At 43.8% G+C, this 17,829-nt stretch overlaps 1 protein-coding gene across 1 annotated transcript in view; it reads right to left on the reverse strand.

Annotated features, from left to right (window-relative positions):
- LOC138755243 (collagen alpha-1(XXI) chain-like) overlaps window positions 1-17,829 on the reverse strand; it is a 198,914-nt gene that overhangs the window by 56,564 nt on the left and 124,521 nt on the right. Inside the window, exon 16 of the mRNA XM_069920865.1 lies at window positions 7,895-7,948. Within this exon, the coding sequence (XP_069776966.1) occupies window positions 7,895-7,948 (54 nt within the window). The remainder of the gene's footprint in view (window positions 1-7,894; window positions 7,949-17,829) is intronic.

Genomic DNA, 17,829 nt, shown 5'->3' on the forward strand with positions numbered 1-17,829 from the left:
TTCTAGGTGAGTTGCTGCAACATGACCAAATTTTCCCTCCCAAAAGGGATATAAAAGATCCAAATGAACCTATGTGAAGTAACCTTTTTTTTATCTCCCGCCCACATTTAATGTTCATTTCTCATACAGTTAATGTTCATTTCTCATGACAACAGTGATGTAACTTGATTTACATAATCCAAGTACTTTCTTTTTAAAGTTTGCCATCAATTGTACATGCACAAGAATGGACATGGAATAATTTTATGGAATGGTAACCCTGGTGTTGAGCCATGCCTGCATAAAGTCCATGATTGGTCTCTCGGCTCCCGTAATTTTTTCTCTTTAATTAGAAGGCGATGGGATTTGTGGACATACCACCTGCTTTCTCTCCAGGTAGCCAACACATCCAATCAGGACTGTAATTCTTTGCCGTTATTTGTTTGGATTCCAAATATTCCACTTGATTCAAGCAGCCGAAAATGTAAGTACACACTGTGACTATTCAGAATATGAGACAAGAATTCCCATCCTTATTTTTAATCTTATTAATGTAAGCATTGGATATTTACAATGATTCTCTGAGCTTACTGTTTTAAAAAGTCAAAGGCCAAACGTTTGGTCAATTTTTTTTACAATTTAAAGAAGACCCAAATGCTTGCTTTTCTTTTAGAGGAAATTAAATATTAAGTCTCTCACAAAAAAAACCAGATGAATCTTTTGGGAGCTCTGATTTCCATTCCCATCTGCTCCTTCTGCCAGAGCCATGTGTTTGAACAGGTAATCCACACATATTCATTATGAAGCAGTAGTATCTGCATTTTTCCATCCAACACACAGAGCTTTCTCCTTGGAAGGAAGAGCAGCTCTTCCCAATGTACGATCCCCATCAGCAACACAGAGATAAGACGGAGGAGGGAATATTGAAAGAAGTTGAAGAAAAAGTTATTGTTATTAATTCGCTCCTACACATGTTGCCCATCTGAGGAAAGTGAATTCACACTGGATTCTTGTAAACCTGCAGGACACTGTGTATTTCACCAGCTCTGCTAAATTCCACAAAATAAGATTGCTATGGTACATCAGATATAACTGTTAAATACTAATTTCTGATGAGGGCACATGGGAAATATTGCTTACTATCATAGAACCATACAGCACAAAATCAGGGCCTGCAGGCCAGCACAGATATGCCAACCAAGATCATTTGAGACTAATAGCATTTACTAGTCGGCTAGTATGTGGCAGTGATTCAAGTGCTAGCTTATTAGTTATAAGCTAGTCATCATAATATTCACACCACACCAACCAGCTCTAAATGAAGAAAAAAAGTTAACATAACATCTGCTGAAATAGACAGAAAAATGGATACCAGGTTAACACAACACATAAATTATTATGTGATATATTCAAGACCTCAGAAATTATAAATATATAATTGGTTTAGCATTGTCACTTTAAGGTTCTAGTTGGGAAAGTTATTAATTCAGTTAATTTAGCAAAGCAAAGTCATCACTTATAGCAAATTTGTTTCCCACCATAGAATGATCTGCAGTATGACACCATCACTGCTGCATTGATACCTCATTTACCACAAACAATACATTCAACTATTTTCGTTCTCTTTCAGGAGGTTTTGCAAGAATTGTTGGTTCTTCCATTGGCTTTGGGGGTAAAAAAAAAGATGCTTTGTACAGGGTTTTAAGTCCACAATGTGGGGCTTTGTTTGACAGGTCCCCCACCTACAAGTCAACATGCTTGGTAGGTTCATCTTCCTGTTGGGGGGGGGGGGAGGGGGGGTGAAGATTCCCAAGCAAGCTGCAAGGAAATGAAGATGTACAGAAGGCTGGGGAATAGCCAGTTGTATTCCTTTGCTTAAGGCAACAGGGACAAGCCAGGAAATTATCAGATGGTGAGCATTACGCAAGTAGTAGTAAATTATTGGAGCAAATTTTAAGGGGCAGGGTTTACTTGCATTTGGAAAAGTATGCTTTATTATCCAGAACAGCCCTTACCAATTCACCTGCTCCATATTGGACATCTCCATCAACGACCAGGTGACTGAATGCCCTTTCGATAGCGGGAGCCCTGAGAGCTTTATTCATCCTGACACTGCCCAACGTTAGTCCCTTAAGGCAAAACCGGTCACCTACAAAGTCGCCGTAGCCTCAAATATCACTCTGCAGAAATCCACAGCTACACAACGGTCATGCTGACCATGTGGGGCACGACATATAGAGACTATGCTTCTCTTTATGCCGCAGCTCTGCGTCCTGCTGCTGTTGGGGCTAGATTTCCAGTCCCACCGAGAGTGTCACTATGCAATATGACGGCCCTCTCCCACCCCTCAAAGTCAGCAACTCACAGTTCCTTAACTGGCCGCTCTGTTCACCCTTCTCCCACTGGCCCAACTGACGTGTGGTCTCTCTACCTTCCGCATTGACCCCCCCCCCCCCCAACCGCAGTTCACCAACCTCACCAACTATAAGCCAGTCACTACTAAAAGTAGGCGATACAGTGAAGATGACAGGGTGTTTACAAAGGCGGAGGTATGACGACTCCTGGACGAGGGGATTATCAACACCAGCACCAGCCCCTGGAGACCCTGGTTAAGGGTGGGGATAAATGCAGAATGGTGATCGACTATAGTCAGACCATTAATTGCTGCACCCAGCTGGATCCATACCCCCTCCCTTGCATCATGGATATGGTTATGTGTATTTTCCACAATAGATTTGAAATCCACCTACCACCAATCCACCCTGAGGATTATCATTACACAGCTTTCGAGGCAGATGGCTGCCTCTACCACTTCCTCAAGGTCCCCTTCGGTGTTAGCAATGGTATTTCTGTCTTCCAGCGGGAGATGGACTGGATGGTAGACCAAAACGACCTGCACGCCACCTTCCTATATCTGGATAAGGTCATGATCTGCAGCCATGACCTGCAAGACTATGATGCGAACCTCCAGAAATACCTCACCTCCACCAAATGCCTGAATCTGACCTATAATAAGGATAAGTGTGTTTTCCACACTACCCTACTGGTGCTCCTTGGCTGCATCGTAGAGAATTGGGTCATTGGCCCCGATCCCGACCACATGTGGCCTCTACTAGACCTCCCCCTTCCCCACAGCCTCAAGGCCATGAAAAGGTGCCTGAGGTTCTTTTCTTATTACACCCAGTGGATTCCAAATTATGCAGATAAAGCCTGCCCCCTTATCAGGTCCACTTCCTTCCCCTTTACAAATGAAGCACGGGCAGCCTTCTGCCACATAAAAGAGGACACCGAGAAAGCTACAACATACTTGGTAGATGAATCTGTCCCCTTCCAGGTGGAGACTGATGCATCCGATTTCACCTTGCTGCCACCCTTAATCAGGCAGACCACCCCATCGCCTTCTTTTCCCGAATCGTACAGACCCCTGGCCTGACACTCCTCGATAGAGAAGGAGGCTCAGATGATAGTTGAGCCAGTACGGCAGACATTTGACCCTGCTCACAGACCAATGGGCCGTGGCATTCATGTTCAACAATAAACAGTGGGGTAAGATAAAGAACAATAAAATTTTGAGGTAGAGGATTGAGCTCTCCATCTACGACATCCTCTACCGGCCAGGGAAACTCATCGAGCCCTCAGATGCCCTGTCACAAAAGACAAGTTCCAGTGCACAGATGGATCGCGTCAATCCTCCGCAACGACCTCTGCCATCCTGGTCTCACGAGACTTTTTCACTTGATCAAATCTTGTAATCTGCCATACTCCATAGGGGATGTCAGAGACGTGACCAGGGGCTGCAGAGTCTGTATGGAGGACGATCCATATTTTTACCAACTGGACAGGGCACACCTGATAAAAGCCACATGCTCATTCAAGTGCCTGAGCATGGATTCCAAGGGCCCCCTTCCCTCCACCAATTCCCATTTGCCATCCCCTACCCTGACAGGACCACCATCACAGTCATTGGGGCCCTGCATAACCTGTTCACTCTCTTCAGATACACATTGTACATCCACAGGGACTGGGGGTCATTGTTTATGAGCAATGAGCTGCACCAATTCCTGGTGGCCAGGGGTATCACCACCAGCAGGACTGAGTTTTAACCCCTGGGGGAATGGTCAGGTAGAGAGAGAGAGAATGGCACTGTGTTTCGACCATCTTTCTTGCCCTGAAATCAAGGGGACTGCCTGTTTCTCATTGGCAGGAGGTCCTTCCAGAGGCACTCCATGCCACTCGATCTCTGCTAATGTACTGCCACTAAAACTATCATTCACGAAAGAATTTTCTCCTTCCTCAGGAAGTCCACGTTAGGGGCCACCCTCCCCTCCTGCCTGACATTGCCAGGGCCGGTTCTACTGTGAGGGGCCATAAAGCTGACCCCCTGGTCGAAAGCTCCTCCACATGAACCCCCAATACGCGCGTATAGCCTACCCAGATGGGCACCAGGAAACTGTCTTCATCCAGGACCTCACACATGCGGGGGCTCCAAAGGAGCACATCCACCAGGCAACACCACCTTCCACGGACACGCAATATGTACTGCTGTACCTTCCCCCCACCCTATTCACTCTGGGTGAGCTGTCATGCCTCCAGCAGGCTAACACGGTGCTGGAGGTCCGGGATGAGACTACAGCCCTGGCTGCAACCCCACAACCAGCCACCAGACCAGCTTAACCTTTAAGACTTTGTGCCCACGTCACTCTGCTGGACAATAAAAAAAACAAGGAGTGAATGTGGTGAACTGTTGAACTGCTGTATTCCCAATTACATGGCTCCACCCATCCTGTGACTGTACCTGTGGCCCCTCCTTCTTTTGACCTTGTATAAAGCCTCTAACACCTTGACCCTTCCCCAGAAAGCCCGGACACTGCAAAGGACGAGGTCCTTGTCCATTGTGAATAAAAGCCTGTGGATCAGTGACTCAGTCTCAGCCTCTCAAGTTATTTATTGTGTGTCAGTAGGACAGTGGATGAAATTCACATGGACTTTAATAAATTATTAGATGAGGTCCCTTATGGTTGGCTATCCAGAAAATTAAGCCATATGGGATCAAATGGTAAATTGGATCCAAAATTGGGTTAATCATAAAAGAGGGCAATGGTAGAGGGGTGGCTTTCTGACTGGAAATTTGTGATCAGTGGGGTTCTGCAAGGATCATTGCTGGAATCTCTGTTTGTAATATAGTACAGTTCACTGATTTGGGTTAAAATGCTGATCACCTAATCAGTATGTGTGCACATGAAGATGGCATTCTGTAGTTGTGGATCGTGAGAAGGTTGTCAAAGGATACAGCAGACCAGCTGGAAATATGGATAGAGAAATAGCCGATGGAGTTTCATCTGGACAAGTATGAGGTGATGCATTTTGGGACATCGAAAATGTACGAGTAAAGCCAACAATAAATTGCAGAACCCTTTGGAGCATTGATGTGGAGGTGAAAATTAGTGGGAAAATCCATACTTCTCTGAAAGCAACAACTCAAATGGATAGGATGGTAAAGAAGGTAGATGACATGCTTGCCTTTAATAAGGGCACTAAAGATGGGCAATCATGTTGCAGCTCTATAAAACGGTGGTTAGGTCCCACTTGGAGCATTGTATGCAGTTCTGGTCCCCACACTGCAGAAAGAATGCAGAGGCTTTGGAGAAGGTGCAGGAGAGGTTCACTAAGATGTTACTTGGATTAAGATCATCAGCTGGAAGGTGAGAATGGACAAATTGGATTTATTTCTCTGGAGTATAGGCAACTGAAAAGCAACCTGTTAAAAGTTATTAATTATGAGACAGGGTAGCTAGAGTATTTTTCCCAGGGTGGAAATACCAAATACCAGAGAGCATTGATTTAAGGTAAGAGGGAAAACGTTTGAAGGAGATTTGTGAGGTAGATTTTTTTATAAAAACACCGAGAAGGATCAATACCTGGATGATTCTGGAGGGAGAAGAAGCAGTAGAAGCAGATATGATAACATTTAAGAGCCAATTAAATAGACACATGAACAGGAAGGGAATGGAAGGTTACAGTTCACGTGCAGGCAAATGATATTAGTTCAATTGGCATCATGGTTGTGGCAGGCATGGTGAACCAAAGAGCTGTTCTTTATTCCTCTTGAGGGTTGTGAGGAAGGAGTTGGGGATGGAATAGGTGACAAAGGTTTCAGTGAACAAAGGTTGTATGGCAGGGGTTTGGTTAGATGGAACTGGGGAAACAGGACATGATTTGGGAGGCAAGCGTTAAGTAGCAGCAAACATGTCATAGAGAGTTTTGTCACAGAACACTGAAATAGGTCCTTCAGCTCATAATGTCTGCCCTGACCTTCAAGCACCCACTCTAATCCCGTCATTCTCCGTGTTGATTCCACCACTCACTTGCACAGTAGGGATAATTTACACTGACCGCTCAATTTACCAGAGATGCAGATATGGGAAGAAAACAGGCCACCTGGGGAAACCCACAGGGTCACATGGAGAACATACAAACTCCATAGTAACAGCAGCAGAGGTCAGGACCAAACCAAGGTCATTGGAGTCATGAGTGCTCCACCACTACCCAATCCATTTCCTTTCCCAATACATACCGGTAAATGATGAAGATCCTGCTCTGGTCACAGCTAACCTCCTTTGTCAGCATCATGCTCACCTTGCAGGTGTTTGTAGGGGAAGAGAACAAATTGATGATTTTATTCTGGAACAACTGATGTTGGTTTTATAATGATAATCTCCCAGTAGCCAGCCATTTCAATTCCTTGCCCCATTCCCTTGCCGACATGTCTGTTCATGGTCTCATGCACTGCCAGACTGAGATCACCCTCAAATTGGAGGAACAATACTTCATATTTCATCTGGGCACTCTCCAAACAAACGGTATCAACCGACTTCTTCAATTTTCATTAGCATGCCCCCCCATCAATTCCAATATCTCATTTTTCCAGCTCTCTCTCTCTCTCTCTCTCTCTCTCCCCTTTCCCTTTCTCCTTTCCTCCAGCTTTGCATTCATAGAATCCCTGCTCCCATCTCCTCTCTCCTGTCCTCCTACCCATATTCAATTAACAGCTTTTGTCTGGTGGTCTGTACTCTTCCCCCTGCCCTGTCTTTTAATTCAGGTGCCTGCCTGCTTTTCACTCATACATTGAAAAAGCGCTCAGGCCCAAAACGACGGTTATATAGGTTTACCTCCTATGGACGCTGCGAGACCTCCTGAGCTCCTCCATCACTTCTGGGTTTTTTTTACTACAATCACAGCATCTGCAGACTTTTGTGTTTCACCTCAGCAGCAGCAATACTCTTAACTTAAACCCATCAAAACAATTCTATTAAAATATTCAAACTGGCAATCTTATTTCTGGGAGCAAATGGGATGCCAAAACCCTGCCCCACCTCCATTAGATCAGGAAGTCAGTAGAAATGACATTTTTAAGCTTTTAGCATCTGATGGATCCCAGATTTCATTAGATAAAATTTGTTGGATGACTCAGCAATGGCTATGTCATTGATTGTGGTTGAAAACTGACTTGTGGGAGAAAATCTCTGGCCCTTCAGTAGTATGAATATTACATGTCATTTCTCACCCCATGCCTGAATATTGTCCCACTCAGGTTAAAAACAGGCAAGGGCTCCTTTCACTTGCTGAGGAGTTGCAAATGCAATCAAGCATTGTGCACTTGTCAACAGATCTTCCCACCTCTCACCTTATGCTTTGGTTAATACTTGATCAAACTTGGAAGCAATCCTTCACACTCCTCTCCACATCAGATAATTAACTTATATAAGCTATGGCATGAAGAGGGACCATTTGGGAAAAGTCTTGGAGCTGTCAATGGCAGTGGGAGAGCAGCACGTCAAGTATACCTCCCATCAAGCGAACAATGGAGAGTCAGTAAACAAAATCCAGAACTCAGCAGCTGGGAAAGAAGTCCTACCAGTGGTCCACGGTGTCCATCTCTTCCTGGTAAACCCGGGTGACCATGCTTTCCCTGAAAGGAAGAAATATTTGTGAGACACTGTTTCAAAATAGAAATATTCAAACAATGTCAACATTAATGTATTATTGTTTATTCACCCAGAATATGTGGATATAACTGCCAAAGGCAGCATTTATTGTTCATCTTTTATTGGCCCTGAACTTAGAAAATAGTCAAGGTTCAGTCACATATAGGCCTGATACAGTGAAGATGGCAGATTTCCTTGCCTGGAGGGTATGTAAATCTGATGCATTTTTACAAGAATCCAATTGTTTTGCGGTTACCAATGCTAGAACTAACTTTAATTTTAATAGCAGATTGATTTAATTTGATGAAGACAATGAATATTGTGGGATTCAAACTCATGTCTGTGATCAATGGCCCAGAAATCTGACTGGTAGTGGAGCACATTAACCAGTGCACAAGTGTGTCATTGATTATTAGTTTTAAACAATGTTGAAGGAATGTACCCAATGAACTTCTTCTTTTCTTTGGCTTGGCTTCGCGGACGAAGATTTATGGAGGGGGTAAAAGTCCACGTCAGCTGCAGGCTCGTTTGTGGCTGACAAGTCCGATGCGGGACAGGCAGACACGGTTGCAGCGGCTGCAGGGGAAAAATGGTTGGTTGGGGTTGGGTGTTGGGTTTTTCCTCCTTTGCCTTTTGTCAGTGAGGTGGGCTCTGCGGTCTTCTTCAAAGGAGGTTGCTGCCCGCCAAACTGTGAGGCGCCAAGATGCACGGTTTGAGGCGATATCAGCCCACTGGCGGTGGTCAATGTGGCAGGCACCAAGAGATTTCTTTAGGCAGTCCTTGTACCTTTTCTTTGGTGCACCTCTGTCACGGTGGCCAGTGGAGAGCTCGCCATATAACACGATCTTGGGAAGGCGATGGTCCTCCATTCTGGAGACGTGACCCACCCAGCGCAGCTGGATCTTCAGCAGCGTGGACTCGATGCTGTCGACCTCTGCCATCTCAAGTACTTCGACGTTAGGGATGAAAGTGCTCCAATGGATGTTGAGGATGGAGCGGAGACAACGCTGGTGGAAGCGTTCTAGGAGCCGTAGGTGGTGCCGGTAGAGGACCCATGATTCGGAGCCGAACAGGAGTGTGGGTATGACAACGGCTCTGTATACGCTTATCTTTGTGAGGTTTTTCAGTTGGTTGTTTTTCCAGACTCTTTTGTGTAGTCTTCCAAAGGCGCTATTTGCCTTGGCGAGTCTGTTGTCTATCTCATTGTCGATCCTTGCATCTGATGATATGGTGCAGCCGAGATAGGTAAACTGGTTGACCGTTTTGAGTTTTGTGTGCCCGACAAAATGGAATTCCAGAATAGTTGTGAAAATCTTCCAAAATAGAACCCAACAAGTGTTGACAGTGTCTCTCCTTCTGTGAAGGGATATTTACTTAGTGCAAAAACAGGAGGCCATTCAGCTCATCTGGTCCATTCTGGTCACCAGCAGAGCACCAGTGCCATTCTCTTTATTTCCCCAAACCTGCAACTTACTCTCTCACATGCCCATCAACCTCCCTTTGATTCCTTCTTATCAATTAGCTATTCGAAGGCATAATTTACAATGGCTAATTAACCCACCAACGCGAATTTTAGATGTTGGAGAAAACGAGGGCATCTGGGGAAATGAGGTTGTCACAAGGAGAATGTGCAAATCTGATACAGACAGCACTGGATGTCAGCATGAAACCAGGTCGCTCTCAGTGTTCTGTTTACCAATCCCCAGTCACCAGAGAAAGCTCTGATATTGAACATAGTAGATCCAGCTTAATGGCTAATTTCATGATTTACAAAAGGAGAAGCCAAGGCTTTGGCCCTAAATTTATGGAATGTTGATGATGTGGAGGATTGGCACATTAAGTAACTGAAGAATTGTGCCAGTCTATTATTTAATCAAAGTTTTTTTTAAAAATATGTAATTTTATTGATTTTGCCATTTTGGAAGCAACATGATGAAAAAATGTGGAATTATTTTGGCCTTACCAATTTGGCCATGTATATACAAATTGCTCGATGAAAGAGTGGTACAGCATGGAAACAGGCCCTCTGGCCCATTAACTGTGCACAAACCATCAATCCACCATTTACACTAATCATTTGCACTACTCTCCTCACCCTCCCAGCAGTACTTTCCAGATGCCACCACTTGTCTACATACTAGGGACAATCTAAGGTAACCGATTCACTCTACAACCTGCAGATCTTTGATATGTGGGAGAAAACCAGAGGATCCCGATGTGGTCAAAGGAGAACTTGTGAGCTCCACACAGACAGCCCCAGAGGTCTTGATTGTACCTAGGTCATTGGCACTGCAAGGCAGCCACCCCTACTACCTATGCCACTGTTGATGCATTGTGAAGTTTAGGATATCAAATCTTGCAGAATGGCTGAGGGCTGTTACCTCATAACTCCAGAGAGCTGGTTTCATCCTGTCCTCGTGCGGTGTGCATGGAGTTTACATGCTGTTTCCAACATCCTCTGGGTTCCCTTTGGGTACCCCAGTTTCTGCTACATCTCAAAGGTTGCTGGTAATTTAATTGGTTACTGTAAATTAGCATTTAATATAGGGTAACCAAAGGAAAGCTGAATGCCATATGTGAGAAAAGAAGTTGAAAAGTTACTGGAAAGAAGAGAGGGAGTAAGACTTTACAGGCGTGGCCCTCTTGGAGCTGACATGGATACAAAAGGCTGAATGGCCTCCTCTCTGTTGTAAATATCAGAGCTCACGCATTTATTTCTTATCATCCAAAACCACACATTACCACAAAGGTTCTGGTCATGAATCAGTTGACCATAATTTCAATTTTCCAATGAATTTTTCAAGAGGCATGAAAACTTCTTTGAACTGTCTGTACTTTTTCTCCCCCTTATGTTTGATGCCCTAGGGCTCTCATCACATGACTGGACATTTACTGAAGAGCCATGATATATTGAGCTATGCAGTAAGGTGGGTTGGATTGGGTAGCTCTTTTATCATTAGCTTAAGGGTCTCCCCTAAGATACAGCACGGTAACAGGCCCTCCTGGCCTACGTTGCCGTGCTGCGCATTATGCCCATGTGACCAATTAACATCTGAACCCATACATCTTTGGAAAGTGGGAGGAAACCGGAGGCCCCAGAGGAATCCCATGTGGATACAGAGAGAAGGGAGAAATTCCTTACAGACAGCAGCAGATAATGAACCCAGGTCACTGGCATAGTAATGGCTTTACTACATGAAATCCAATCACAGCAAGCTATTTCCTTGCACTATTGTGACAGTCAATTGTCCCTCATTCTGCAAGGAGTTTGTAATTCTTTGCAAAACTCAGCAACTGACCTTCCATTCTCCGTGCCAGTCCTTTCCTTGCTCTCCCTCTTAAAACTGAAACCTGTCTTTCTTTTTCCATTGTCACCTTTTTCCTGTTGCTGCTCTTGCCACATTATTTCTTGATTACGCAAAACAGCTGCATAGATTTTAACCTCAATGAAACAGTGCAGGCAGGCAACTTGGCTAGAACCTTGCCACAGTTATTGGCACTTCCAGCTTATGAGCCTGCATCACTCCAGCAGTGTCATCAAGTTTGCAAATGACACAACAGTGGTTGGCTTCATCAGCAACAATGATGAGTCGCACTGATGAGTTGGAATATCCTTGAAATGGTGCAAGAATAACATGATGAATCTCAACATGGACAATACCAAGGAGATGATCGTGGACTTTTGGAGGACCAGGAATGACCACCCTCCACTACACATCAGCAATCCTGTAGTAGAGAGAGTGGAGAACACCAAGTTCCTTGGAGTTCACTTAACTAATGACCTATCATGGACACTCAACATCTCCTCCAACAGTGACTCCACTTCCTGAGAAGACTGAAGTGGGAAAGGCTACCGGTCACTGTTATGTCAACCTTCTACAGGAGCTCTATCGAGAGCATCCTGGCTGGCTGCATCACAGTGTATTACAGTTGCTGCACAGAAATGGATCAGGGGTCAATCCACAGGGCCATAAGAGTGGCTGAGAGGATCACTGGAGTCTCCAAACCACCCCCCCCCCCCACAATCGACGTGATCTACTGGGATCATTGTCTGAAGAGGCTTTGCAAAATTATTGAGGACCCCTTCCACCCTGCACACCGTATCTTTCAGCAGGGACGAGATATAGGAGTATCAGAGCCTGCACCATCAGGCTGAGGAACAGTTTCTTCCCAAGGGCAGTGAGAATGCTGAACGACCAAAGGAACTGCTCACATTAACCATCAGAGAGTCTCATATGTACAAAATAATTTTTTAAATATACTATTATAGATAAAATACATGTGCTGCAAATGTATTATTTGTCTGTATGTGTTATGTCTTCTTTTGTGTCTGCATATTTTGCACCGAGAACTTTAGAACGCTGTTTTGTTGGATTGTACTTGTACAACCAAATAACCATATAACAATTACAGCATGGAAACAGGCCATCTCGGCCCCTCGAGTCAGCACTGATTCAAGTGATCTCCTCTAGTCCCACCTACCTGCTCCCTGTCCATAAACCTCCAATCCCCTCACAACCATGCACTTATCCAACCTTCTCTTAAATGATAAAATTGACCCTGCTGCAACCACCTCTTCCAGAAGGTCATTCCACTCAGCCACTACTCTCTGAGTGAAGAAGCTCCCTCTCATGCTACTTCTAAACTTTTGCCCTCTCACCCTTATGACCCCGTGTTCCACTCTCATCAACCCCCAAAGGGAAGAGCCTATTCACATCTACTCTATCTGTCCCCCTCATAATTTTAATTACGGCTATCAAATCCCCCCTCAATCTTCTATGCTTCAATGAATAAAGACCCAGTTTACTCAATCTTTCTTTGTATTCTAGATATTGTAATCCAGGCAACATTTTAATAAATCTTCTCTGCACCCTCCCTACCTTATTGATATCCTTCCTATAATTTGGGGACCAGAACTTCACACAGAATTCCAAATTTGGCTTCACCAATGCCTTGAACAGTCTCAACATCACCTCGCAGCTCCTAAATTCTATGCTTTGATTTATAAAGGCCAGCATACCAAAAGCCTTCTTTACCACTCTTATCCACAGGAGAATCCACTTTCAAAACCAAGATGGAACCAAGATCTCTCTGTTCCTCTGCATTCCTCAATGCCCTGCCCTTCACTGCATATGTCCTGCTTTGATTATTCTTCCCAAAATGAAGCACATTGCCCTTATTGATATAAACTTGACTTGACACTCAAATACACCCATGTGACCAATTAATCTTCTAACCCTAAACATCTTTGGAATATGGGAGGAAATTGGAGCACTCAGAGGAAACCCATGCATTCATGGGGAGAACATACTCCTCCAATCCCACAATCTTGTTACAGACAGTGCCAGCTTCCAACCTGGTTGCTGGCCCTGTTATGCCAACTGAATCATCCAACAATAAATTCACTTTACTAGATTAATAAATTATTTTCTTATTTGACATTTAAACTCTTGTCTATGAAACTAATTCATTCCCAGCTGTTTGCAGGATAATTCGTGCTACAAAAGCAGGACAAGGCAAATGAAAGGAATTGTTGAGAGTTACTCCTTGATATGAAAATTAACACAGTTCTATCAAGTGGAGAGAAACTTCAATAACATTCCCACTGAAGCCATTAATTGCATCACAAGCCACTTTGAAATTTTCTTTTGAAACTGGTTATTAAATACATTTTTCACTCAAATATTAGATGTTTTGTTATTGAACAAGCTTTAGTTTAGGACACACCTGAATATGTCCTCAATCATCTTGATAAAGAATATTGTTCAATTGCCAAAAACAATATTTTTCACCAGGAGCACACATTTACTTTTGCTGTGATAATGCTTTAGAATATGCAAACCAGAAAGAATTCTTAGTTTCTCTGTTTCGGGTTTAGAATCATATCACCGCACATATCTCGTTCACGTTCATCTTAGTTTAGTTAAACATGTTGTTTCAGAAATACACTTCCTTTATTTCCTAGATGCCTAACCCTTTATTTTGCTTCAGACAATCTACAATCATATCCAGGAAGAGTGTCTCACTTTTGGAGATGGTGCAGTGGTGTTGTCTATAGGCCCCACAATAGCCCGCGGGACACTGAGGAACTGATAAGTTGACAGATTTTGGAATGGTACAGAAATTATAGGGCCATTGCTGTGGGAAACTTCAACTTCCCTAATGTTGACTGGCACCTCCTTACTGCAAGAGGGATATAAAGGACAGAATTTGTCAGATGTGTCCAAGAAGAATTCCTGACACAGTATGTGGATCAGCCAACTAGAGGAGTGGCCATATTGGATCTAGTACTGGGTAATGAATGTGGTCAGGTGACAGATCTCTTGGTGAGGAGCATTTCGGTGATGATGACCACAAATCCCTGAGCTTTAGCATAGCTATGGACAAGGATAAAAACAAACAAAATGGGAATGTGTTTATTTATGGAAAGGCTAATTATTAAGGTATGAGGCAGGTACTAGGGAGAGTAAATAGAGGACAGATGTTCACAGGCAAAAGCACAGATGTGGAGGATGTTTAGCGATCATGTGTGGGGTTCAGGACAGGTTTGTCCCACTGAGGCAGGGAAAAGATGATAGAAAAAGGGAATCGTGGTTGACAAAACAGGTGAGGCAGCTAGTTAAGAGGAAGAAGAAAGCAGACATTAGATTTAGGAGCAGGAAACAGGAAGGGCTCATGAGAATTATATGGTAGCCAGGAAGGAACTTAGGAGAGCTCGAAGTGGGCAGGAGAAGATCTTGGCAAGTAAGATTAAGGAGAATTCCAAGGTGTTCTATGCATGTGTGAAGAGCAGAAGGATGACAGGAATGAAGGTGGGGCCACAAGGATAATTGAGGAACATGTGCCTGGAGGGGGAGGAGGTCCTAAATTAATACTTTGCTTCAGTATTCGCCAGAGAAAAGGTCTTTGATCAAGGTGTGGTCAGAATAGATCAAGCTTGTGTGCTGGACCATGTTGAGATTGGGAAAGAGATCTTCTTAAAAACATCAAGATTGACGAGTCCCCAGGGCTGGACATGACATATCCCAGGCTGCTGTGGGAAGAGAGGGAAGATAAAGCTAGAGCATGCCTATGATCTTTTCATCCTCCTTGGCCACAGGAGAGGTGCTGGAGGATTTGGAGAAAGGCAAATGTGGTCCCCCTATTTAAAAGGTAAAGGCTCCATTATTGTCACATAATACTACATTTAGAATGTAATATACATGAAATTCTCTAACATTTGTTCACAGACAGTGAGTCACCACTTTGTCCAGCGCCCCTCACAAAAACCTACAGCATCTGGTGTTTCTAGGCGGTCTCCCCTTCCAGTACTGACCAGTCCTGAGCCTGTTTAGCTTCCAAGATCAGACAATCTCGTGTATTCAGGTGCTGTATAGTGAGAATCCTGGGAATTATAGACTGGTGAGTCTTATATCAGTGGTGTGTAAACTATTAGAGAGGATTTATGAGCATTTGGAGAAGTACAGCCTTCACAGGAATAGTCAGTATGGGGAAGGTTGTGCCTCGCAAGCCTTAAGTGAGTTTTTTGAGGAGGTAACAAAAATGATTGATGAGGGTAGGGTGGTAGATGTAGTATATATAGATTTTATTAAGGCATTTGACAAGTTCCCCATGAAAGACTCATTCAGAAAGTCATGAGGCATGAGATAAATGGAACCTTGACTGTGTGAATTTAGAATTGGCTTGCTTATAGAAAGCAGAGAGTAGTAGTGGATGGCAAGTATTCTGCCTGGAGGTCAATGATTAGTGGAGTTCCACAGAGATCTGTTCTCGGACCCCTGCTCTTTGTGATTTTTATAAATGACCTAGATGAAGAAATAGAAGGATGGGTCAAGAAGTTTGCAGATAAGAAGGTTGGAGGAGTTGTCGATAATGTTGAAGGTCATCGTAGGTGTTATAGAATTATGTTATTATTAATCTTTAGCTTTATAAACATATTATTTTTTACTAAAAGACTTTGTAGGTTGGACATAGGAAAACAACATACCAAGACGCTTATACCCAGAGACACAGTGTCTACTTTGGCCAGCTGGAAGCAGAACCATAAAAACTGGAGTGACTTTTCCATTGAAATATTGAAGACAATATTCATATGAAAGAGGAGGTTCTTGCGGTCTTAAAGCAACTAAGAGTGGATAAATCCCCAGGGCCTGACAAGATATTCCTTTAGACCATGAGGGAGATTGGTGTAGAAATTGCAGGGGCCCTGGCAGAAATATTTAAAATGTTCTTAGCAACAGGCAAGTTGCTGGAGGATCGGAGGGTAACTTTCATTTTCTGTTGTTTAAAAAAGGCTCCAAAAGTAACCCAGGAAATTATAGGCCCGTGAGCCTGACATCAGTCATAAGTAAATTATTGGAAGGTGTTATATCACATTAGATATACAAGTGTTTCCAGGAACTGATTGTAGATAGTCAACATGGCTTTGTGTATGGTAGGTCATGCTTAGCCAATCTTAAGAGTTTTTCAAAAAAGTTACCAAGAAAGTTGAAGATGGAAAGGATGTGGATGATGTCTAAGTGGACTTTAGTAAGGCTTTTGACAAGGTTCCACATGGGAAGTTAGTCAAGAAGGTTCAGGCACTCGGTATTGATGGTAAGGTATGTGGTAAACCACTGTAGATATGTTTGGATGTGTCAGGAGATGCCCACTGCTGACTGTGCCTCAGACTCTTCCCACTGACCCCTGAATAAAGGCAACTGTACCACAGCACCCTCCTCAGTCCAGGAGAGTTGACCTGCATGGAAGTGCCTCCATTCTGTTGTGAATAAAAGCCTATCAGTTTCTCAGCAACTTCTAGTCTTTGAAGTTATTGATGGTGCATCAAGGTAGTACACTGGATTCCATATTTGCTATATGGGAGAAGCTAGAGAGTAGTGGTGCATGATTACTTCTCAGACTGGAGGCCTGTGACAAGTGGTGTGCTTCAGGGATCAGTGTCATTGTTGTTTGTCATCAATATGAATGATCTGGATTATAATGTAGTAAATTGGATCAGCAAGATGACACAGAGATTGGAGGAGCTATGGACAGTGAAGAATTCTTTCAAAGCCTGCAGAGGGATCCAGGCCAGCTAGAAAAATGGGCTAAAAAATGGTAGATGCAATTTAATGTAGGCAAGTATGAGGTGTTGCATTTTGGAAGGACAAACCAAGGTAGGACATATACAATAAATGGTGGGGGACTGAGAAGTGCAGTAAGAACAGAAGGATCTGGGAATTCAGACACATAATCTGCTGAATGTAGCTTCGCAAGTAGATAGGATTGTAAAGAGAGCTTTTGGCATATCGGCCTTCACAAATCAATGTATTGAGTATAGGAGTTGTAGAAAATATTGGTGAGGCCAAATTTGGAGTATTGTGTGCAGTTTTGGTCACCTAACTACAAGAAAGATGCCAATAATGTTGAAAGAATGGAGAAGATTTATTAGGATGTTGCCTGGACTTCAGGAACTGTGTTACAAGGAAAGATTACACAGGTCAGGACTTTATTCCCTGGAGTGTAGAAGAATGAGAGGAGATTTGATAGAGGTATACAAAATTATGAGGGGTATGGACAGAGAAAATGTAAGGAGGCTTTTTCCCACTCAGGTTAGGTGAAAAACAAACCAAAGGGTGAGTTAAGTGTGAAATGGGAAATGTTTAGGGTAAGGGTCGATAAATGCCAGGAGGTCGAAAACTCGGGTGCGGCGGGGGTCGATAAGGCTGGTGGGGGGGGTTGGGGGGAAGGTCAATTTAAAATACCACCTCCCCCAACCCCACTGCCCGGTCCAGCACAGCCACCACAACACCCTTCCCCACCCCGATGCAGCACAGGATGTGGGGGGGGGGGGGGTGGTGAGGCTTACACGCCATGAACTGCTGTC

The sequence above is a fragment of the Narcine bancroftii genome, chromosome 2 (assembly GCF_036971445.1).
Source record: "Narcine bancroftii isolate sNarBan1 chromosome 2, sNarBan1.hap1, whole genome shotgun sequence".
Lineage (NCBI taxonomy): Eukaryota > Metazoa > Chordata > Chondrichthyes > Torpediniformes > Narcinidae > Narcine > Narcine bancroftii.